General features: G+C 42.3%; 1 protein-coding gene across 6 annotated transcripts in view; it reads left to right on the top strand.

Annotated features, from left to right (window-relative positions):
- The window catches only part of CNOT4 (CCR4-NOT transcription complex subunit 4), a 159,024-nt gene that overhangs the window by 78,167 nt on the left and 55,371 nt on the right, over positions 1-25,486 (top strand). For 2 of the 6 annotated variants that reach the window (XM_075934354.1, XM_075934359.1), the window contains 2 exons: positions 12,289-12,501; positions 13,271-14,615. The exons of 2 other annotated variants lie outside the window; for them this stretch is intronic. In XM_075934354.1, the coding sequence (XP_075790469.1) occupies positions 12,289-12,501; positions 13,271-13,572 (515 nt within the window). In that variant the 3' untranslated portion in view covers positions 13,573-14,615. Of the gene's footprint in view, positions 1-12,288; positions 12,502-13,270; positions 14,616-25,486 lie in introns of those variants that run through there. 2 more of the 6 variants (XM_075934366.1, XM_075934371.1) reach the window with 1 other exon arrangement.

Consider the following 25,486-nt stretch of genomic DNA (forward strand, 5'->3'; position numbering starts at 1 on the left):
TAAGCTTCCTGTCTGTCTCTAGCCATTAACTTAATTTTTACTCTTTTTGAAAGGCTCGTGCAAGTATGATTTGTCCCACATCTTATGAATTCAGATCTATTGAGGTACAAGTATAAAAGTGTAGGATTAAGAGTGAGTTTTAGAAAACGTGGCCATTGTTCATGCAAATGTGTTGAATGTACGTGATACTCTTGGGCCAATGATTTGCTCTACTAAAGCAAGCAGAGGAAATCAAACTAATGTTCAAGCCTGTGAGACCTTTGACTTTGTATCCATGTGGCAGAATGAAATCTGGAGCTGCCACTTTTATCTCCTACTGTTAGGTGTAACTCATAATATCATATCAAGTCCAATTTTGAAAATAGGCACTCTGCAACAATAGATCCAGGAAATGTACTCAAAGCATGCCATGGTACTTTTCTGAAGTTGGGAAGTATGTCTTCCCAAGTATACAAAATGCCAGCACATCCAGTTTGATGTCAGGGTTAGGCATGCTGAAATTTCCCTCAGATTTGAAATTTAATCTTTAGTGTTAAATGGTTGAAATACCCTGGTATAAGTCCTAATCTGCTGCAAAATTCACATTGAGGAAAGTGTGCAATATCTGGATCACATTCCAAAATAATCTTTGGCCCCAAACACTTCAGGGTTCTGATTGTGCCACAGTCCTCTCCTGTTTCTTGCTGATTTTTTTGTTCAGAAGTTTAGCATGTTTTGGAATCAGAAGGGTTTCCAGAGACAGCTGGGTTTTCTTGTCATATGTTTCTTGTGCAGCTTTTATACTTGTCAGCTGAGATTTTGGTTGTTAGGATCCTTTAAATACCAGTATTGGCAGATACTGGCAATAGTCAGAGAAAATACCAGCATCTTCTGTGTCTGTGGTCCAGGTTTTCAACAAGTTACCTTGGTGCTCAGAATCTGGCAGTCATTTTTGTATATGCTAGTCTAGTTAGTTTGGTTCTAAAACAGCAATTCTAAGGGTGATGTAGGTTTAGGACAGTAGTTCCCAAACTCTTCGGCATCACGCCCCCTTCTTGATTTTTTTGAAACCCTCCCCCCCAGCAAAACTTGTTGAGCAGGGGAGAAAAAAGGAACTGACCAGGGCAGCAAATCTTGAGGGGGGGAGGGGAGGGATAGCGGGGAGGCTGGGTTGCCGCTCGCGCACACGCACCCTGGAATTTCTTCAGGCTCCCCAGTTTGGGAACCCATGGTCTAGGAGATGCATTAGCATGGTCCACATGTTTACGTGACTGGTTCTGAAGTACAAAGTCATCCACCAGTTTGAGACAGTGTTCTGCACCATGTAAAACAAAGCTTTCAGCTTGTTTGCTTAAAGAAGCTTGAAAAGACCCTGAATGCAATGATGCAAGACTTAATGTCTTTCATTTCTTCTCTAGCCAGTAGGTACAGACAGCACAACGTTAGTCAGATAAGCAGGACAAATAATATGTAGCAGCTTTGCTTTCTAGTTGGGTTTAATCTCCCATGCAAACTTAGCCTTGTAGGAAATAGCATCTGTTAGTTGTGGCCATATTTTCCCAAGTTTGTACATCTCAAACATGTCCCTTTCAGCTGCATTGACAACATGGGTGCCAGCTTTGGGGATGTATGTAACAATCAGCACAAAACAGTGCAGGTTTGTTTGTAATAAAAAATTAAAGCAGAAGGCCAAGAATTGGATGGTCCAAAGCAGTGCTTCTCAACCTTTTTATAAAGTATCCCTTTTTAAAAAACCAAAAGAATAAGTACCCCCAGTACCTACAGTTTTCGGGGACACAGGGTTTTTTCCTAGCATTGCAATACATTTGTTTAAACAACTTAATTGTAGCCGGGCAGGTGATGAAATCTTTGGTTGTAAAAAGTACAAAAATAATAACACTGTAAAACTTGAAACAAAAATTCAGTTTTCTCCAAATTTCAGATGTTGACTTCCCCCTCTCCCCCCCGACTTCTCTAGAGTACCCCTAAGGGTACTCATACCACTGGTTGAGAAACACTGGTCCTAAGCATCAGGAGACTTGTCAAAAATCAGATTATCAGGTAACATATTTCCATCTGTTTGTTCCATAATTTCAGATACTAAAGCATCATTGTTGTGTTTTAAATGCTTACAAGTGAGGTGCCTGCATTAAAGTAGGGTTTTTGCTGCTGGACAGCTTTGTGTCTGTCAAAATAGGCCCTTCTGCAATTAAAGTATAACAGCAGCTGGCACAAAGGATGGTCAAAGTGCTGACATTCTGTGCTATACAGAAGCATGATTTCTTGGTATCTCCATTTATATTTACCAAGTTGAGCATTGCTCTATCCTAGATTTTGGTGGATATTTATTATATTAGTCAGTGCTTTCCTGGGCCACTTTGAGTTTAGAGGCCCTACTATTTTGTAATTTGGTGCTGGCTACCCAGTGTCAAATTTCAAAATAACCCACTATTCCAAAACATCCCTTACTCCTTAAGGAATGAGGTTTGCAGGGATGTCGGAATAGCAATCCTGAAATAACGGACTGGCTACATCCACACTGCAACACTATCAGGTTCTGATGCCACTGCTACACTGTGCACAAAGTTTTCATAATCAGAACTCGAACTGTCACTGTTGTTGGCTTTAAATTCTTAACTGCTGCTTCACTCTGTTGCTTTTGCCATCCCTCACTTGCACCACTTCCAAATCTGTTTTTTAATAAAAGGGTTCTTTTAAAACATAGTAATACACAATAAATTAATCCTCTAAAGGCTATTGGTTATACAAAATTTTAATTGTATATAATTTGCAATGAATATTATATAACAATGGTTTAGGGGGCGGGTGATACTACGGCCCTTATAGCCTTATTATAAATTCTTGAATTGTCTGCTAACATGCATCAGTGGAATTTAATAACAGGAAAGTTACTATGAATATGAACACAGGGTGATTGCCAATAAGTATCCAGTTTATTAAACAACTATAATTAAGTTTATCACAAAAAGCCTTTACAAGTTAATTTAAAACTGGACAAAGAGGTAGCTTACAGCTGAGCCTGATATGGTTATTGTATAAAGACACAAGAAAAAACAGCAATACAGAAATCTCTTATGCAGAGATTAACGTCTAATTTAAAAGTTAAACTCACCCTCAGGCCAAACAATCACTTTACAGTAACAGAATTAATTACGACTTTCAAAACTTCTAAACTATGCAAAGACTATAAACCACACTTTGACATAAAATCACTAATCACAGAAACTATGCCAGTCTCTAGTCATGCAGATGAACTCTTATGTGACTGAAAAATTGGTGATGATCCGAGTACCCACAATGATTTAAACAAATTCTTTGTGTGTGTGTGTGTGTGTGTGTGTGTGTGTGTGTGTGTGTGTATATGTGTGTGTGTATGTGTGTGTGTGTGTGTGTGTGTGTGTATATATATATATATATATATATATATATATATATATATATATATATATATATATAGCTTTTGTTGTCTGACAACTGAAAGGTGTATAATAAATGGAAGTGACTGGGTGAAAAAGTCAACATTTGAGTTCCCTTTTTCTTCTGAGACCTGGGCCAAACGGCCCTCCTGGCCCCCTTCTGATAGGGCCTGGCTATATAGTGATCTATCTAAAACTACAAGGTATGTTTTCTTTTTAATTAAACTAGGTTGCATTTAGTATTTTGGCATAAAGTAATTTATTGTATTTCATTGTATGACACAACTATTATTGAAGTATGTTGTAATGTAAGAGATGATCCACAGGAGGCACTTTTCCTTGTAGGATAGGAAACTTGATCTAAATTAGACAAGCTGTTTCCATAAATGTTCTAGACTCCCTCAGTGGGAAAGGTTAAATTCATGTGGGACAATGTAGGATTCTATAAAAATCAGTCAAGAACAGTCAATTATACAAAGTTAGTAAAATAACACAACGTATTTGCTTCTGTATAATCAATCAAAGATTATTCAAAAATCAGAATTTTAAGGAAAGTATAATTAAAATAGATGAGTCTAATGGGATGTCAGCTTGTCATATTTAATAAAGGCAAGAGCAAAATGAAACTTGGGTTATTGATCACCTAAAAATTTTCAAAAACAGAATGCATGTTAGTCTGCATTGTCTTGTGGGGTATATTATTCTGTCTTGTGGCTGAATGCATATCATCCAGTCCAGTTTTTTTTACAGTATTGCGTTATCTAACTTAAATTTGACTGACTTATTTATAGCAAAAAATATAGTATTAATTCAGATCTAAACCTTGGCAATCTGGCTAACTGAATATTAGTTTTCATTGTAAAAATTTGGTCAGATCTACTTGATAAAATTCAGGGGATAACTTGGTTAGTCTAATTTTGGAAAATTTCCAGTGAGCACCTTGTCCACCATCTAAATTAGAGAGAAGGGAGGCCACACATAGATAAGATGTGCGTATTAAAAGCATGGACATTCAAATTTCCAACCAAAACTGCTCCAGTGTCCCAGGTTTGGAGGTAACTCAATTAAAACACTCCTTTATCAAACTACTGTACCTCTGTCAAACAAGCCAAGTGGGGAAGTCATGAAAATTGAATTTCAGAGTGCTGCCTGTTTCCACATTCCCCATAAATACATGGACTCTAATAAAACTGTGGTTATCAGTATATTATCAAGGCTTCATCTAAGCTAGGACATGCATTCTGCATATGCTGCCCACCTGATTTGGAGGGATAATTTTTAAACAAGTATATTCTAATGCTTTTGAATTTGCAGTAAGACTGCTCATCAAGGTGTCATTGTGACAGGATGATTTTTTTGTAGTATGGAAACTTGTCCACTAGGAATTCAGACTGTTTTCTGTACAGACTAATGCTCAGATATCAAATGGTGATACACTTTGACCATTAACAGTGAGGGAATTGGTTGAACTTGTTTTGATGAAAGTGTTTTTCTATCACTATACCTCCCTTTTTATCCACAATAAGGAAGGACAGTTGCTAATGTGTAAAGGTTTTGAGCTTTTGAATTTCAGCTGTTGAATTTCATGTTTGTGTATCACACGGGAAACTGAACATTTTCAGCAGAAGTGCCATATTGTGGATTCTGATCACCTCTCAGTGGGGACACCAGATTCCACCAACAACTTAATAGTTTATGAAATACACACTGAGGGAACAATAGACCTTTGTGACTGAAATGCTTGGTTTTACCCGGAGCCTCCTGTTTTGTTTTTAGATGGGCGTTGGCTTTTTCATTGCAGCTCTACCAAGTTAACCTATTGTCCTAGAGACAAAACAAAGATCTGTCCAACCTGTTTCTCAGGTTACCTTCAGGTCAGAATAGAAAACCTTCCCAGAAATATTGTGATTGGTGGCTTTAAACTTGGCACATGAGTTCCCACTGTTCTATACACACTCCTTGTATATCTTTATGGAAAAGCTGTGAGGATGAGGAAGGATTAGTATTGGTCTCCCTATTACCAGTGTAATGGTGATAAACTGAAACCAGTCTCCTAAATATTCAGAATTATACCACTTTCTGCCTTTTTCCCCCTATCCAATTTGGTAGAGGTGATTAGGGAACTTTGAAAGACACAGATTCATCTGGGGTTTACATTATTTTTTTCATTATCCTCTTTTTATATATTACTGTGGCTTTGATGCAACTTGGATTAAAATTTGGACCTCAAAGAAAATAGTAGTAGCTCTGGGACCAACAGTAATCTGCTTCTGGAGTAATGTTCTTAAATAACACATCAGAAGCTTTATTTAAGCTGTGTGGGTAAGGACAACTGTAGCAAAGGTTGCCCATGCATTCCATACACAACTGTTTTCAGTTGCTTGTAACTTTGAACTTTAACCATTTGGGCTGAAATTTCATACAGTGCTGTAGAAATACATGCAGTCCCCGGGTTACGTACAAGATAGGGACTGTAGGTTTGTTCTTAAGTTGAATCTGTATGTAAGTCGGAACTGGCGTCCAGATTCAGCCGCTGCTGAAACTGACCGCCAGTTCTGACTTACATACAAATTCAACTTAAGAACCCCAGGCATCCCCAAGTCAGCTGCTGCTGAAACTGATCAGCAGCTGATTCCAGGAAGCCTGGGGCAGGGGCTTCCTGTAGTCAGCCACTGGTCAGTTTCAGCAGCGGCTGACTTGGGGACTCCTGGGGCAGAGCAGCTGGGGTGCTGCTGGGTTGGTCCAGTAGTGCTGCCGCTCCTCGGTGCTACTGGAGCAACCCAGCAGCACCCCAGCTGCTCTTCCCCAGGCGTCCTGATTCAGCTGCTGCTGAAACTGACCAGCAGTGCCTGAATCAGGACGCCTGGGGCAGAGCAGCTGGGGTGCTGCTGGGTTGGTCCAGTAGCGCCCAGAGTGGTGCTACGGGACCAACCGGCAGCGTCCCGGCTGCTGTACCACAGGCGCCCGGAGCAAAGCCGCGGAGCACGGGGGAAGCGGGACAGCCCAGACGCGCCGTGGCTGTCCTGCTGCCCGCGGGCTCCGCGGCTTTGCTCTGCTTTGCTCCCTGTCTCCCTGGTCTCCAGCAGACCAGGGAGAGGAAGCAAAGCCGCAGAGCACGCGGGCAGCGGACAGCTGCTTTGCTTCCTCTCCCTGGTCTGCTGGAGACCAGGGAGACGGCCCCGTTCGTAACTGCGGATCCGACATAAGTCGGATCCGCGTAACTTGGGGACTGCCTGTACTGCAGGAGAACAGAGGAATTGACACAACAGTTGTCTGAACCATTATGATTTTAGCCACACAAAGAAGGCTTCAGAAAAAGGTACAAGAAACCCCTACTGGAAAATTGTACGTTAACCTTTGTGAATTGCAAAGGCCAGTGAAGAAAACACATACATTTAACAAAACAGCTGCAACTTTAATTCTTGAACAGAATAATTTCTCAAGGCCATCTGTCCTGGTAGCACTGGAGAAGGCAGTGAGTTGACTTATCTGTCATCTACCCTCCCAGTTTCAATGCTCAGATCATGCTCTTAGTATTCAACCCACTCACTTAAAATCAGACTTTAACAAAGTCTGTATTCCAAACCCTACCGCATTTTTCATTGGTCGGTGAAGGTGGTGAGAGGCCATTTATGGTTAGCCTGCCCCCTTAATTGTGTGTCCCAGCAAACCAAACCTGGAGCCTCTTGCAGGCATGTAGATTGCTCAGTCAGCTCATCAATTAAGCAGACCTGTCCAATTGTCTCAGTGGTGTTATGGGTATCCTCTGTTCCTGCCCCAGAAAACCATGTTGCCTGGGAAATCCAGCTGGTCCCTCTTTATAAACTTTACTGTCATCGGTTGGCTTACGTCTTGAAGCATAAAAATGTCATTCTTTAAAAAACAAACAATCCCAAGATGCCTGAAATGTAACAGTGGATTTTCTCAGTATCCACATAGAGGGCAAGGGTCTTTTTTTGAGATGTTAAGCTCCTGACCTCAATACCTTGTGGGACCTCATTGCCTCAAATTAATTGCATGAAGTTTTTAAAAACTTTTCATCAGCTTTAAATTTCTTACCTTTCAATTTAATTGAATGTACCCTTTTGTTTGTGTTTTATCCAAGGATCAATAGGCGTGCCCAATTTACCTTCTTTATACTGTTCTTTCCAAACAACCTCAGCCTTTTTGATCTCTTTATATTGAAGTCTTAACTAAAATTGTTTTTTGTCCTCTCTCTGGACTCCTGTTTGTCAGTGAGTTTTTTTTTAAGCGATGCAAGTTGACCACAGCTAAATATAGTATTTCGTGTCAAGCTAGGCCATTAATTAGGTAGCGTATAGTAAAATATCTTTAGTATTTTCTGTCCCATTCTTCAGACATTAGGAGTCCTGATACCTTGCTTACTTTTTTCACTACTGCTGAACATTGACCTCTTTGCATTGACACATGCTGTGTTTCCTGAGTGTCACTGTTCTACTCTAATTTATATATTTTAATGCAACTCTTAATTGTTGTCAAGTAGGGAATGAGCAGTATCTGGTCATAAAATCTTTCTGCACATTTCAGGTTGGCGGGTGTTGCGGAAGCAGTGTGTTTGGCTCCTAATTAGTCATTGGAGAGTATCTTGTCTGTCTTATGCAATTAGGTGGTGGTAACTTTGAGTTACTTACATCCACTTCTGCTGTTATAACTTGTGGCTCTTTGAAGGTAGTGGTAAATGCCGTTGAGAATCTCCCACAATCATTTATGAGTTAATGAATTGGAATCTTGTAGTGAGAGCTGAATCCAGAAACTTGATTTTTATGGTGTTCTATAGGAGGGCTGTGGGAACAAACTAGGGATGTTAAATATTAATATACAGGCAGTCCCCGAGTTACGCGGATCCGACTTATGTCGGATCCGCAGTTACGAACGGGGCACTTCCTCTCCCTGGTCTCCAGCAGACCAGGGAGAGGAAGCAAAGCGGCGGAACGCGCGGCCAGCTGACAGCCCAGACACGTCTGGGCTGTCAGCTGGCCGCGTGCTCCGCTCTGCTTTCCCCCCCCCCCCCCCCATGGTCTGCAGACCTGGGGGACGGGGAGCAGAGCAGAATAAAGCCGCGGAGCCCGAGGGCAGCAGGATAGCCACGGTGCGTCTGGGCTGTCCCGCTTCCCGCGTGTTCCGCCACTTTGCTCCCCGTCCCCTTGGTCTGCAGACCAGGGGGACGGGGAGCAAAGCAGAGCAAAGCCACGGAGCCCGAGGGCAGCAGGATAGCCATGGCATGTCTGGGCTGTCCCGCTGCCCCCGTGCTCTGCGGCTTTGCTCCAGACTCCTGTGGTACAGCAGCTGGGGCGCTGCCGGTTGGTCCCGTAGCGCTGCTCTGGGCGCCACTGGACCAACCCAGCAGCACCCCAGCTGCTCTGCCCCAGGTGTCCCCAAGTCAGCAGCTGCTGAAAATGACCAGTGGCTGACTACAGGAAGCCCCTGCCCCGGGCTTCCTGGAATCAGCCGCTGATCAGTTTCAGCAGCAGCTGACTTGGGGATGCCTGGGGTTCTTAAGTTGAATCTGTATGTAAGTCAGAACTGGCATCCAGATTCAGCCACTGTTGAAACTGATCAGCGGCTGAATCTGGACGCCAGTTCCGACTTACATACAGATTCTACTTAAGAACAAACCTACAGTCCCTATCTTGTACGTAACCCGGGGACTGCCTGTACTAGTCAAGTAGTCGTGGAAGTGCCCGCGTGGAGCCTGGAGTCAGTAGGACTTCCTACTGGCTCCGGGCTGCATGCGACATGCCAGCTTTGAAATGTACCAGAGTCCACAGCAAGGGCTCTTGTGTATTTCAAAGCTGAAGTGCCCACATGGAGCTTAGAGTCAGCAGGGAACTTCCCAGCTGATCCAGGCTCTGCACAGCATTTCTGTGGAATCCAGGGTCAGCTGGGTACTTCCCAGCTGATCTGCGGCTCCATGCACTTTGAAATACTGTGCAGAGCCTGGGGTCTGCTGGGGAGTCCCCAGCTGACCCCGGGCTCCATACAGCACTGCTGCTTTGAAACACCACAGCGATGTTTCAAAATGGCAGTGCTGCACAGCTGATCCTGAGCTCTGTGCCGCGTTGCCACTTTGAAGTACTCCCTTCTTCTCCCCTATCCCCACTGCTTCCTCAGTCTGATAGAGGCAGCAAGGAGAATGGGGGGTGGGAAGCGACTAGTCCTTAATGTCCTTTGAACAAACCCAGTGGGAACACTTGTGACTTGGGTTACAGCTGATTTTTTTCAAACCTGCTTTCATGCTACAAGTTCACTTAACTTTCACTTCAGCTAGACTTTTGGGAAGCTATTTAGTTTCTCCTCTGTTACCTGAACAAGAATCTGTAAACACATGCCCAACCTTCCAAAGAAATTACAGGGAATAAACAACTTTGAGAGCACAAAATTAGATTACCGTAAAATAGGAGGAATGACTAAATTGCAAGTCAGTGAGAACAGTCCTGGGGGAATTCTGCAATTTTACTATGGCTCCAAATGCAACAATTGCAGAATTCACTCAGGACTAGAGCAAGTATAAATTGAATCAGTTTAATTATAAATTGGTCCACTATTTCATACTGAGTGCAGAACAAATCTATGAAAACGTATCACTTTGATACAACCATATGGTGCAGAGCCTGATTAGGCACTTGCCTACCATATACAGTTGAGCATGGTGTAAGATTGTTTGATAGCGTTAAGTGGGCAGGATTAATTATTCCTGCTGTTGGATTTGTTGACCCTTATGTTTCTAGTCTTTGCTCACTAGTTGAGACTTGATGTTTAGTTTTGCTTCTTCTGTTCTTCATATGTTTGTTTGCTAATTTCTGGAGGATGAGCAATTCCCTAGGCTCAGCCAAGGAGCAAAAATAACATTGAATAACTGCAAGCATTACAGTTGATGCAAACAATTCTGTATCCTGCAAATTACTTACTGTGGGATATGGTGTCTAGCCTCCAACTGCTGTGGATAACTTTTAGTTATTGTATAATCATCTTGGAAGTAATTTGATGGCTTTGTCTGCTTTCTAGTTTTCTACATTAGATAGCTAGTCTGACTTCACTGTGCACAAAGGTCTTCATTCTTATGTTCTAGGTTCTGCTTGCTGCCATATAGGATGGCATGTCCATACAAATAAAGCGGTTGATTAGGATACTAGGGATCTCTTTTTTGGCATCTGAAATATCAGGAATACCCTGCCATTAGAATTGCAGCATATTGGCTGAGTGTAGTGCATTAAAATGGTAACTGGTCTTGGTGGTGTTGACATGAGTTCAAGATCACAAAGAAGGATTTGAGATTTAATCGCTTGTCTGTGTTGAACAAAAATTCTGTCCATATGGAAATGCAAAGTTTTCTTCTCAGGAGAGCCTCTGGGGGGGGAGGGGAGAGGTGTTGTTCGGTATGTCTGCTCTGACAACTTTCACCCTGAATGGTCCCTTTAAGCAGAGGCACTCTCTGGGGATATCTGTTCTTCACTCTAAGCATTCAGACTTACAAATGCTCCTGAAGAATGATTGGTTAGAGGCGAGGGCATATCCCATCCTTTCCCTTTTCATCTTGTTGGATAGGAATTGGACATGAAATGCCACATGGTTCAGTTGGTTGTGATTTAAACTTCCTGCCAGGGCTTAGCTCCTCCAGTGGTGTTGGAACAGCATTGCCCTACAAGTGCTACCGGGTCAGGACTCTCTTCAGATATGGCATCCGACTTTTATTGTTTCTCTCTCTTGCTGTAAAAGTAGAAGTTGGCATCAGTGATTTTAAAAGAATAAGGTAATTACAGTGTGCTGGCAAATATTCCCTCAAATAGGAAATGGGATCCTGGCTGACAAATTATTACTAAATAGGGCTTTTTGCATTTGCCAGCACAATCATGGTACCATCAATCTTTGTGAACTGCTTTGGTATGCCTAGAGTAGAAGCAACATTGTATAAACTCAAGGAGTGTTCTGTTTGACATGGTATCAGCTCCTGCTCTTTTTGTAGTAGTGTTCCATAAATCATTAAATGTAATCTGCACGCGCTTGGGTACTGCAGCGATGAATACAGTGTAAGCACCTAAATAGAAAATAATCTTCTAGTGGCAATAGCTGTTATCCCATTGCCCTTCTTTGGTAATGGATGCCCTGAAACCATCAGGGCAAAGGAGTTCAGTATTCATTGTTTGGTGTCTTGTTTCAGCTGGAGCAGATTGCAATGCTGGGAATTATTCTGAAAGGTCTTTTAGGAATTTTCTCTTTTGCTCTTAGGCTGAAAGAGAAATACATTCTTTTTGACTTAATGCACACATTGCTACCTTTTCTTTTTGAATAGCACCTGCAGTGCAGTAAATGAGTGAGCTGTAATCAAACAACCCCCTTCTTTGGTCTTCCCAAGTGACTAATCATGTTAGACTTCAATGGCAGAGCCCTAGCCTTTCTTCACTTAATATACTGGAAGGCATACTCAATGGCAGGCTTTAGCATTTGCTGTCTGTTGATAAAGCAGATGAAGTGGGAAGACTAGATGTGCAGTGCAGGTCCTCTGATAAAAGATCTTGTGGGTCTTCTCCCACTGGTAATGAAGGGAGAGCCATTGTGCCCTTGACCATTCAGGTCTCTAAATTAAATAAATGGTGACATGAGTGGGGAAGGAGTTTAAATCTTTCTTCTGCACCATTACAATAAAAAAGTGAAACAATAAAATATGCCAGCCTCATATTGATTAATTCATAGTCCATACAAAATCCCTACCTCAGTTTCTTGATAGGGAAACTGTATTAAATGCTTAGTAGAGAAAGAAGATCCCTTTCTCCCACCAAAGAAGGACATCTGTTTCTAACTTCAGCTTTTTATTTTTTTATCTTTCATTTTTTTTTGTTGGTAAATCTCCCAGACAACAGCAGTTCTGTAGAGAGTTTAAATATGAAGGAATGGCAGGACGGGCTAAGGGCACTTCTACCGAACATTAACATCAACTTTGGTGGGCTGCCCAATCCTTCTTCCCCCTCCAACGCCAACCACAGTGTACCAACGTCCAACACTGCCACCAACGACCGCCTGAATTGGGACAGCCCTGGGAGCTGGATGGACCCCGCAATCATCACAGGTAACCATTTCTCACTCCTTCCGCTCCACTGACAACCATCAGCTGGGTATTTGGTGCAAACTAATTGGCATCTGAAAAAAGTCTGTATGCGGTGGTCTCTTCCAGCTTCCATCCACAAAACCTCAAGGAGCCAGGAATCCTTGTGGAACAAATGGTATAATAAACCCTCACTTAGCCCTTTCCAGTGCATGCCCAGGATCATCTTAGGTGTTTAGGATGCTCAGTGCATAACTGTAGGCTTGTTTCGGCATCCTATCTGCTGGATGGTAGATCTGGGATATGCACTGCTGGTTGTCTTGTAATGCCTTCAGTGCCTGGACTTTCTAATTTAAAAATGAACGTACTCCACTTGTTTATAAAGCTCTTTTTTATAAGGCTGTCTGGTTGCGTGTATCCGTTAGAGGCTAAAGCATGATTTAAGAAGGGAGAACAGGAAGAAATGCATGAAGTAGTGTGGTAAAACTGGATTACTGGGTTTGGGTTGGTAATGGACAAGGACAGGAACCTTGTGATTGCGGGGGCTTGGCAAATACTTGATATAAGAGTATGGACTTGGTGACAAAGTGTTTCTAGGAGGGAAATTCTACTTTTTCAATTTAAGTGTTCATCTTTGTGGGAAGGGTGAGAAACTGTGTAAACATGTTTTCTGCACAAACTAATTGTTTTCTCACCACTGTCATCTGTTAGATTTAAATTGACCTCCTTTAAACTGAACATGTTTCTGTCACTACTCACCAGTTTTCCTCCCATTTCTTTTTTCTCTTCACAGGGATCCCAGCCTCCACAGGAAACAGTTTAGACTCCCTTCAAGACGACAATCCACCACATTGGCTAAAATCTCTTCAAGCCCTCACAGAGATGGACGGCCCCAGTGCAGCTCCATCACAGACCCACCACAGTAATCCCTTCAGCACACAGATCCCTCTGCACAGAGCCAGTTGGAACCCCTACTCTTCTCCTTCAAACCCCACCAGTTTCCATTCCCCTCCCCCTGGCTTTCAGACAGCCTTCAGACCCCCCAGTAAAACCCCCACAGATCTACTACAGAGCTCAGCGCTGGATCGTCATTAGGAGAGGAGGAGGAAAAAACATTAGAAATGCAGGAGTTGCCCCACCCTCATGCCTCCCTTCACACCCACCCACCATTCCCTCCTCATATCTTTCTTTCTGAAGAATCTAGTTCCTGATCAAATTTTCCCCTCCACCCCCAAATGCAATGCGATCGCAGGGTCATGACTGTATTTTTTTTGTTGTAAAGTTTCTGCTGTCCCAGTGTTTGAAATACACTGTTGAAAAATATTTCCTTAAACATGTAAGAAAAAAGAGAGAGAGAAATCAAAGTGCTATCTCAATGCTTAAAAAAAGAATGTTTTATGTCTTTTGCACATGATGAGCATTTCTGCCTAGCGGAAAAAGTCAATCTTCAGTAGGGAAGAAATGTTATGGAAAAATATAGAATCAATTGCAGAAACCTGAAAACAATTTTATTTAATTTAAACAAAATTACTGAACATGTGGAGGAAAACAGTGGCCTCAGTTATTTTGCATTCAGTGTGTCTCTACACAGGGAAATATCTATGTATTTTTTTGGAAGGTGGTACTTTCAGTCAGAAATTTGACGAGCAATGTGTCGAAGGACAAAACTTGTAGAAGTAACTGGCATGTTGCTAAAGAATGATTTAAAGAGGGGAATTTTTTTTAAATTTTGGCTTTAGATTTAAAGTAAACTTTAATGTTTTAAAAGTATTCACAGATTTAATACCTAGCATATAACAATATAAGCAGCTGAAACACGAGTGATATTTACTTCAGTCTTTCTGTCTCCTCTGTCAGTCTCTCTTTCTTTTTTAAAAATTCACCTGATTAGGGCACTCTGGGATAGCACTGCATTGGGGCCACATGATCACCATCAGGAGTGCAACCTTTGACCTCCTCTGCCTGCAGCTTTTACTTAACCCTGTAGTTTCTGGACGTTTGTGCAGTATTGAAAAGACAGGAAAAAGAAACAGATAAACATGGTTATAACCTGACGCTAAAACTAAAAACAAGGAAATGTACCTCTTTCTTCAGAATTAAAACTAAAATCTTAAATAAAACAGAAAACTTGATGATGACTTCGTTTTCCTTTTTCTTGGTTTTTAACTCTGCACGAGGTTTTGTGATGGAGTAACAGAAAATCCATCTGCCCTAATAACTTCCCATTCATCTTAAATTGAAACTACTTGTTACAATGAAAGTATTGTATCATGGAGACCCAAACACACTTTGAGCCTCTTGTATTGGAGTGCAGGGCTGCGAACACATAAGTGTAAGGCTATGGAAAACCAAAGGGATTGTGATAGTGTATAGATATTTATATTATGAGGTGATTTGCAAAGAGGAAGGTATTGGGTTCTTGCATTATTCGCTACTTTTTGTTTTATTTGAGAAATTAAAGTCTTGTCTGCCCTAGCGTGAAATAGTATCATGACACTGAAAGTTGAGCTATTGAGGGAAGCAGGGACTTCTAGTTACTGCTTAAAATTCTTTTTCAATCCCTGTACCTACCAATGCCTAGTGAAGATTTGGTGAAGGGATACCTATGTTTAAAGTTTCAACAATCCTCCCTTCAGGTGCCCATGTGTGTCTCATGTATGTAAAGAACTTTAAGGGTGCCTCTCTACTGCGAGTGGCAGCAAGTCTTGGAGCTGTGGTCATCAGCCTCTGGCTCACTGTTGTGGGCTCTTGGGGAGCCAAACCTTGACAGTCATGATATCTCAGCGCCCCCCCCCCCCCATCCTATCAAAATTTAGGGGATAATGATGCTTTCAATCAGAGGGATGGGTAACCGCCCTAACTCTTCTTGTCTTCTGCAGGAAGCTTTTCGTTCTAATAGCCCCTTAAGCTAGTTGCAAACTTGGCAAGCTTTCTAGTGGTGGGGACTTTTAAAAAGTTACTTTTCCTCATGCTGCATTGCCCTTCAGGGCAGTTTCAGAGTGACTGCTTTTCCTAGGAGCATTTGAAATGTGGCGACTGGTTCTAGATAGTCATTGACAATAAGTCTTGTGCTTGGGGTGCTCAGACTGCTTTTCAATGTGCTCATGCAAAAATACAACTTAAATGTTGCGAGGAGTCCTGTGGCACCTTATAGACTAACTGAAGTGTAGGAGCATAAGCTTTCGTGGGCAAAGACCCACTTTGTCAGATCTGACGAAGTGGGTCTTTGCCCACGAAAGCTTATGCTCCTACACTTCAGTTAGTCTATAAGGTGCCACAGGACTCCTCACCGCTTTTGCAGATTCAGACTAACACGGCTACCCCTCTGAAACTTAAGTTAGTATTGTACATGGAAATATGTGAGCGCCCCCTGCTATTCCGTAATAAGTAGTTGCTTCACAAGCATGCTGGATGTGAATTGTAAGTGAAGAAAACTAACTAGCTTGGCTTTAATCCCCCCCACTGAGACGACATGGTGAGGAATGTGGTAGTTCTAAGAGCCTCTATATTGGCAAAATTTGCATACTTCTATTAAAGGACCATAAATCCCTATAAATAACCCTCTTAAAGGTTAGTGCAGTTGGTTGCTGCTATTTAATGTACCAATTCATGAAGCTGGACCAATTCCGTGTATTTGGATTCAGTGTCAGTTTAGAACATTTAAAACAAAAACCTGCATATCAAATTCTCATGCTTAGCATTATGTAGGCTCTAGCTGTCTTGTTTTTCACTCATATCACAATGGCTTGTGCTAGCCATATGACATACTTATCATTCAGAGGTTTCACGCTACAGGTTGGACCTCCCTCATCTGGCATCCTTGGGACATGACTGGTGCTGAATCAGAATTTGCTGAACCATGAGAAGTTGGTAATGCTGCTAGACAATATTAACATGTCCACTGCTTACTGAGTTTTTGGAAGACATTTAGGGGTACATTATAGCAAAACAGCACAGAACACAGAGCCAGGACTGGTGGTTGTAAGCAAACTTTATGGAACCACAGAAAACTTGGCCACATCCATAAGTGGGCATCTGGCTAGTTAAAATCATGCCTGACAACAAATGTTGCCAGATCAGTGTGCTGAGCTAGAGAGATTCCATTATAGCTTCATTTTCTTCCTAGGGCTTTGCCTCCATGCTCCCAGAAGCAAACTCCCAAGTGTAACTTGGGAAAGATGCTGCTGCATCCAGGTTGACAGTGTATGGTATTTACTTGTAACCTTTCTCAAATTTTAACAGCATGATGATGCTGCAAATTGACAATACATCAGATGGACTTAATGCTGTGTAGTTCTCATCTTGATTCCTTCACTGGGAGATAAGTCCAAGGTGTTTATGCTGTGCCTGTGTCTTGCATCTGAAAAGCTATGAGAGGTTTTTTAAGCTATCATGAGGCTCTGATTACCATATAGCTTTGTTTTTTGCACCAAACTCCGTACCAGTCCTTTTTATTGAAATCAGGTTACATTTTCATGTCTGTTCTGGGCATATATCTACATCTACATCTGTGCATGCTTTGTTGCTGTTTGTTATAATGTTCTCAGGGGCTAACTTCTTATACTGTTTGCAGACCTTTCTAGTACTCAAGTCTGGAAAAGTTCATGACCTACTGGTACCCTAATGATTCTTAACCAGCAGACAAATTAGTTATAGTAAGGTCTGTCTCTACACAAAATTGATTTGGACAGGGACTGAAACACCTGCAGTGGCTTTTGCTAGCATGGGTCAGCACCATCGCTGGGGTGACACAGGTTCAGTAAGTTTTTCTATTTAACAGCCTTTTTCATGGACCGTTGAGTTGGTAATCTTAATATACATTTTAGAAATAACTGTCCATGAGTCTATTCAAGAACTCCTAATAAGAGCTAGGACCACTAAATTTGGCCTGCAGCTTCCTCTTATTACTTAAAGCAAGATAAGGGTTTCATTGTGCCAGGATAATGGGATGTGCCTGGAATTGGATTGTTTCTCAAGATAGAAAGGGAGGGGTTTGTTAGAAGGGAATTATACTGTTGAATTACCTAAGGGAGAAGCAAGGGGCAAAGATGGAAACTGGGACAGCTATAACCTAATTGGGCAGGCAGGGTTGGAGAAAGGGACAGCTGTCATGACTGACTTAAAATTGAGATCTAAAACTAGCTTTTGGGGGGGGTGGGAGGGCTTCTAATTTGAGCCCTGAGGGTTCATGTGTTCAAGTTTTTCTCCATAGCTGTCAGATTTAGAAATACTGTAATGGCAGGGGGGAATCCAGGAAAGCTGAGTTCTCATGTAATCAAATGATTCCAGGAGCTTGGGGCTTTTAAAAATAACACGATAAAGCTGTAAAAATTGACCATGTTCTCAATGAGCTTTCTTTGGCTTCACCATGTTTACCCCACATGGTCATGCCAGCTGTTACTTTTCTCAAAGGGGCAGATTACAGATTTTTTTTTTAACCTGACAAGTGGATTTGAAAGTGTGTATAAAAGATGCATGACTGGAGGAGTTGTACTTACCTTAGGACAGGAGGGTTTCCACATGCTAATCAAGTGCCAGTTGACTTGCATCTTAGGCGTATCCTAGTCTATAGTGTGCATGGATGCACTGAATGAGAGTACCACGCAGTGCAGCATGATTGGTACTCTGCTGTGTAGAGACCGAGAACTGGAATAGTGGGTTGCAATAGTTCAGAAATTAGATGGGTTGGCAGAATGGTGGAATGGGGCAGGCAGGAGTACTGGAATAATGCGAGCTATTGAAGGTCAGCATAGAGGGGGTGTTAGCGAACTTAGTGCTTTCAAATAAACTTTCACTGAGCCCTGCTTGCCATTCATACTCTATTTGAATTATTTTCTGCATATGCTTCAGGGGATAGCCAAGTTGGTCTGTACAGGATAAACTTAAACAACAAATGGTCTGGTAGCACTTTATAGAATAACAAAACATGTAGATGGTATCATGAACTTTTGTGGGCATGTGAGCTTTCTCCAGTCATCTGAAGAAGTGGGCTGTGCCCACGAAAGCTCATATCATCTACATGTTTTGTTAGTCTATAAAGTGCTCCCAGACCATTTGTTGTTTCCACATATGGAATGTGATTGTGACACATGTAGGGTTTTTTGTTACTTGCATGTTGCTAGGCTGTTTGGTTACTTTTAATATTCCAGCATTTCACCAGCCTGGCCACTTTGTGGGGTATTTAGAACTAAGTGTGCAAGACTTGGTGGATGCAACTGCTCCCTAACTCCTCTGTGGTCATTAATACCTAAGCTTAGAAATCCCTCCCCTGCTGGCTGAGAACAGTGACTTGGCATCCTACACACTGGTAGGTCTCCTTGAATTTGGACCTGTCTGTTTAAACAAGGGCTCCAGATACAAGATATGGTGCTAAGGAGAAATATGGGAAGCCTTTCAATTCTGCCTCCCTGACCATACAAACAGTATTGGTGTGCAGACAGTATCACAGCTGCCTCAGTGCAGTGCTTGTGAACCATATCTTGGGGTTTGCTGAAGAGGCCTGGCAGGGTCAGTGCTTTGCTTTCATGTGCCCTATTTCCTTCCTTCATTTCAACCCTACCGTACACCACCATTTGCTTTACACAGCAAAACAGCAGCTACTTAATGGAGTAAGACTCCACAGAGTCATGGCTTGAGAATAGATAAGATCTTTATCCTAACAAGGGGACAGAGCAAGATGTTTTCCAGAAACGAAAAAGCATTGATTGAGCTCCCCCTTAAAGGAATTCATCCAATAAAAGTTGCTTCCACAATTGCTCACTTGGTTGAGTGTTGCATGAGAAGGTGCTGCTGGTGCAGTCTCAGACCAAATACAAATGGCTTATTTGGGTTTCTTGAGTTGAAAGCTTCTTGAATGAGGAGCAGCTGTCACTATGGAGGAAAGCTATGTAGAATGGCATCTGTTCTAGACAGGAGCCTAAACCACTGTGTTGTGGGAGAGGAAAGATGTGGCGCTGCATGTCCTTACAAGCAATCTGTTAATGTTGAGATGCTCTGTCTCAGATTAATTGTTCATTGCCACGGAGTCCTGGGAAACCCACACTTCTGTTTTTTTTCCCCCCCTCCCCCTCCAGCCTTGAGAGAAATCTGGCAAGTCCCTGTCAGTTCCAAGACAGTATTTGTAAGGCCCTGGTGTGACTTAGAGATTATCTCCTCACTTTCCACTTACAGCCATAACTGTGAAATTTAAGATGTCCCTAGAAAGGTTCACAGGTGTCAAATCACTTCTATTTCAGGTTCCCATAGGGATATCAGGATGAATCCCAACCTTCTAGCTCTTGAAACCACTGGATCTCCCCTCCCCCTGCAGCAGTGGCACTGTTATCCTGACTGCTGCTGTTCAATTAGACAAACACAGAAGACTGATTTCTCGTGGCAAATACCAACAAATGGTCCAAAGGCATTGAAGGAGAATAGAACTGCTTTTAATCAAGCATCATGACTTGGGGTCAAAACAATTACTTTGATTTTTTTTCTAACTTAGCATAGGAAGCTGAGACTTTCAAAGCTAGGAGCTTACAATTAGACTCTTAACTTTGTATTTGGGCAGCTAAGGGGCCTTACTGCTTCAAAGATGCTGGCTACTGCAGCTCCTGGTGACCTCAGTGGGAGCTGTTGGATGCTCAGTGCATGTGAAAATGAAGCCACTGACTCCAGGTTCCAGGTTTTAGGAATCTGTCAATATTAAAGGTCATGCTTACTACCTGGAGACAGAAATCTAACAGGGAGAAACTACACTTATCTCCTTTGCGTGGTCTGTACTGGTCACAAAACCACCTTTATGGCAGGAGATTTTTCAGCTTCCCTATTTCTTCCACCCCCCCCCCCCCCCCCCCCCGCCTGCTTCAGTGTACATCTCAGTGGGATAGACAAGGACACAGATTGGGTTGCTTGAAACCCTAGTGTCCCACTCTAGCAGAGCAAGCCAAAGTCATTAAAGTGGCTTTTATAGGAAGGGAGAGAGGAAGCCAGAACTCTGATGGTAAGTTTGTGAGGTGGGAGTGGAAGCTCCCAAGGAAGTGTGGGTTGGTGGTGTGCATGTAAAGTAGAAGATGGTTGAAATGACAGCTGTTCAGTGGCAGAAAGGGAACTGAGATCAAATGATGGCAATTTGCTTTACTGGCACTCTTCTTCTGGCCCATCCATTTCTGTAGAATTTTTAAATTTTCCTTTCAGAAAACTAAAGTTCTGTCCCCCTGTGAAGAAAACTACCTGAATGCAGAAGCTGTTAAGTTGCTGCCTTCCTTTCACTGCAGCCAGATACTAGCTCTATGTAGTTTCATTCTGTTAACTGAAGCCTAATAATTGTCAACTTGCTAACTTTTGGTTGCTAATTTTCTAGTCCATAACTATCTACCCGGGGAGTCAGGGAGGAGCTTGAGTAAACTACTGCCTCTTCTCCTAATGTGACTCGTGGGAGTGTGCTCAGAAGAGTCCAGATGAGGAGTGAGAAAAGAAATCCAACACAGGTTCTTCCTTGTCCCAAAAAATAGCAACATCTGGTCGATAACGTTAGGCTACGTCCATACTGCAGGCTTCTTGCGCAAGAACTGTTTTGCCCAAGAGTTCTTGCACAAAAAGCCTTGTGCACGAGCACGTCCACACTGCCATGTGCTTTTGCGCAAGAGCATCCATGGCAGTGTGGATGCTCTCTTGTATAAGAAACCTCTGATGGCCGTTTTAGCGATAGGGAGAGCTTGATAAATAATACAATCTACTTGCCCATGGCGAGTAGATTGTAACCCAGAGGAGCTGGGTTCGGGCGATCTGCGCATGTGCAGAATAATCTACGCATGTGCAGATCGCCGGACAGCGTGGCTGGCAAGCGGGGCTTGCCGCGGTTCGGCGAGCCCTGGCAATAGGGGTTTCTTGCACAAGAAACTCCTGTTGCCCGTCCACACTGCCTTCTTGTGCAAGAGCGGAGAGGGATAACTCTTGCTCAAGAAGCCCTCTGTTCCAACGCCTTACTGTAAATTTACTTGTGCAAGAGCACACGTGCAGTGTAGACACTCCGGAAGTTTTTGTGCAAGAAGCCTGCAGTGTAGACATTGCCTTAGAGCAAGCTAAAGGTACAGAGAAGATGAAATTGCCACAGTTCTTTAGCTATTTTTCAATTGTGATGCATTTTTAAAAATTGTATCCTCTTAAATCATTGTTAGGGAAATGTCTCTCTCCAGGGTGCTGAGTGACTCCTCTTCATAAAGCATTTGCCAAAGAACAAAAAAAAATTACTGAAGGTGAGCGCATCGAAATTTCACAGCAGTTAGAAATGTCATTGTTTTGAAGTCTCCATTATGTAAATGATGTTGTCTCACACTGGGCTGTCATTTGCAAGGCGGTATAAACTAGGCCCAAAACATTGCTGGAAGAAATCACAGGCAGGTGGAAAATTGTAAATTATACAACTTAAACCAAATCAGTTTTTAACTCCACTTCATGCGTAGATGGCGGTGGAGGGTTTGCTGGCTGAAGTGCAGCTTATTTTATAGTTTAAGGATTAATCTGCAATTCCTGCATTCCAATATGTCATCCTCCATTCCTCTTTTTAAAGCAAATAACCCCCAAGTGGCAAAACAATCTTATACTTGTCTCCTTTTACTTGAAGCAGGTGTTTTTCTTCTCTACAGGTTTTGTGGTCCATATGCTAGGACTCATGGTAGTTTAGACTTGCTCCCCTTCACTGAGTTACACTGCTCTTAGAACTAGAGTTGGTCAAAAAAATCTGGACAAGTCTTTTTTTGTCAATGTGGCTTCACCAAAATCAGACTCCCGAAGGGAAAAATCTCAATTCCAATGAAATTCTTCTATTTTCTATCAAGAAAATAAAATTTTGTTTTGAAAAGGTAGCTTGAAAAGAAAATATGCTTAAAATGCATATATTCATTTCAGAATGTCAACATTTTGTTTGGGAAATGCCAGTGTTTGTTTGGAAGCTTCTGAACTGACATCTCTTCTTCTCCCCCCTCCTACCCCACACACACTCGTTTGTGATTTTTTTCTACTTGTCTCAATTTTAAGTAAAACCAAACCTTGATCTTGAACTTCACTTAGGATCTGACCAGCTCTTCCAGGCTAGCAGTGTCTCCAGTTCAAAGCACAGCCTAAATACTCTCTTGACTTGAAAAACCCAATTGTGTATGGGGGGTGGAAGGTATTCTCATTAGAACTGGTGGGGAAATGTTGCAATTTTTAGCTTTGACCTCCAAAAGGACCTACACACAAAATGTTATCTTTTTATGGCTGAGTTCCTCCCTCCTTTTGTATTTTTTGTCTGGCTTAAATTTCCACCTAAGTAACAGAGGAATTTAATAGTGTAGTTTTCACGGCAGAACCAGTTGATTCCCATCAAATCTGTTTCAATTATGCTTTTACTTAACCTCATCTCTGTGGGATCTAGGCACCATGTACCAACATCCTTCATGCCTTTGGCTCAAAATGCCTTTGGCTCTCACTAGATTTACACCTTCCAGGAATCATTTAAATACTGGCAACTGAGAGTATAAAATTCTGCCGTCTTCTGCCAAGAATGGAACAGTTTCACACACTTCAGGCATGCTACTCGTCAGCAGAATGCCTCTGAGTGGGATTCTTGTGTAGTGAATGGCCAATGCTACTGAGGATACAAGCAGTTCCAGTGATTGTTTCTCAGGGGCTGAGGGGTGAAGTGAGTTCTGTGTTGAGAGCAGCATGTAGCCGGTTCAGCTTGTCTAGTCGTTTCCCCAGCAAACAGTAATGCTTTCAGAAGGATGACTTATAATTTCTCCTACAGCACAGCTGTGGACACAATCTCATTAGTGTCTAAACTTTTTTAACAAAATGGGGACCTGCAAAGGATTATTTTTAAAATTGAGTTTCAGCCCTTTTTCTGCTCCTTTTTCAGTGTGAGGGGGACTTGGAAGGTGGGCATTCCTCAGCTTGCTTTTCTTTTTACCTCTGCATATTTTAAACTGAGAAATAGTAGCTACAACAGATCTAGTCTGTTTGGCTTTACTGGAGAAGCTCTTACATGCCCAAAGAAATATATTGTTAGCTCTCACTTTAATTGAAGAAATGAGATTATGACTCTACCATCAGAAAATCTGAGCTAGTGAGAGAGGAAGGGATCTTTAGCTGGCCTGTTTACAACATTGGGGTAACTTCAATGACTAACAAAGGTTTCTTTAATCAAAATGTTAATGTTGCTTGTCCTCATTGTGTCTGGTGGACTAGATGTGGTGGGATTTTTCTAGTCTACAAAGAAAAATATTGGGGGAATGAATTAATCTTTTACGATCCCTTCATGAAAAACCAAACAGGACACAACCCATTTTTCCTTTTGCATTTGTTGCTATATGACGTTTGCCCTTGAGATTCTCTGTGCAGAAGTGATAAGATATAAAGAAAAATATTAAAATGAAAACCCCTTTTAGTTTCCTTTAGTCACAAACTACATGCCTAAACTAGAATTTGGGTGTTTCTAGTTACTTCTCCCAGCTCCAAAAGTATTCCTCTCTAGACACTTTTTGTTGGCAATTGTTGATGCAACCCAGCAATCCCTCAGTGCCAACTGGCCAGGGGGTTGCAAGAATATCCTGGTCCCAATATGTGCATTCTGTTTCACCAGAGAATGTCATGACAGCAGGATACCAATGGTCATGAATATAATGAAATGTATCTACAGATACTAGGAAGGAGTTATAGATGTACGCTGAAAATATGGTCCTAAAGTCTGTATCAAGTGAGTTGACACACATTTTCTTCCAGAACTATTTCTTGATTGGCTTTGTGAAGCAGCATAACAAAAGCCCTGGTACAGGTATGTGCAGTCCATGGGGAAGAAGCAGTCTTCAGGAAAATAAATGATGGGCAGGAGGTTACTGTCTCTGAGAACAGACTGTGAACTTTGGCAAAATGAGGACACCCTTCTATCCTGCACCTAGGAAGTAATCAGGCAGTGCAATTAATTTAATGAAAATGGATCTAAACCAAGCTTGGCTGAAATTCTGCCAAGGACATTTGCAGTGAGAAACTTTAGTCAGAGGCAAGCCTGTTAGGATTAGCCACTAGAAATTGTTTGTTTTTCTGTGTAACCCTTTTATTCTCATTATCCTCATTATTCTCTTGAAGCCAGAACCCTGTTAATACAATTGTTTTTCACAATAAACACATCTCAGTGCTGTAGTATTATCCAAGGACCTGATCCTTTTGAGTTGAATTATACAAGCTGGGATGTGCCCTGTTTCCTTGAGGACAGCAGTGCTGATATTTGTGAGTGTTCAGCTACAGAGTTAATGTGTCAGGGGGCTCAACTGCCTGGGGTATGTTTATTGTGACCCTGCAAGGCACAGCAAGGGCTGCCATCGCACAGAAGAGAATGTGGGTAGCTAACAGGCTTGTGGTGTCACAGGAACTGACACTCAATTGAGTACAAGCAAGTCTCCTTGCTGAGGATGGCAGGGGTGGAGGCAGAGAGGTTACAAGGTGGCTCGTAGCCCAGTGTACTGTTACAGATGGGCATCTTAACTTCTCTTAGACTTAAACTTACCCACAGAGTAGCTGGTCAGAATGGTGTGAAATGAAATGCCTACATGTGCTCAGGCTGTCTTGTAATCTGGAGCTGCTGAGACTTCCCCTTGCACACTTCCTCACGAAAACAATCAAGGTCCATGTATCACACACGAGCCTGCATTTAAACAAGCATGTAAAGAGCCTGGGTGCAGAAGAAATCAGGAGTGGGTTTCAATATCCTTTCAACAGGAAATGTCAGCCTTTTCCTCCTGCTTGCAATAGACCACTTGAAAATCCAGTCCTAGGGATTCGCTCGTATGACTTTCCTGGCTGAGCTCGGCAAACTTCCAAGGAATTGGGTAATGGCTTAAAACTGCAAGCTGGTCTCTATCAATACTGGCTTATGGTCTTCGTATCGTCTATAGTAGGCTGTGGGTATGTCTCTGGGGGAGCTGGCACGACAAGGCGTGATAGCCAGGGAGATATCGCTTGGCTTCTGGGGCAAATGAATGTACATGGAAGA

This window comes from Pelodiscus sinensis, chromosome 1 (assembly GCF_049634645.1).
Source record: "Pelodiscus sinensis isolate JC-2024 chromosome 1, ASM4963464v1, whole genome shotgun sequence".
In the NCBI taxonomy this organism is placed as follows: Eukaryota; Metazoa; Chordata; order Testudines; family Trionychidae; genus Pelodiscus; species Pelodiscus sinensis.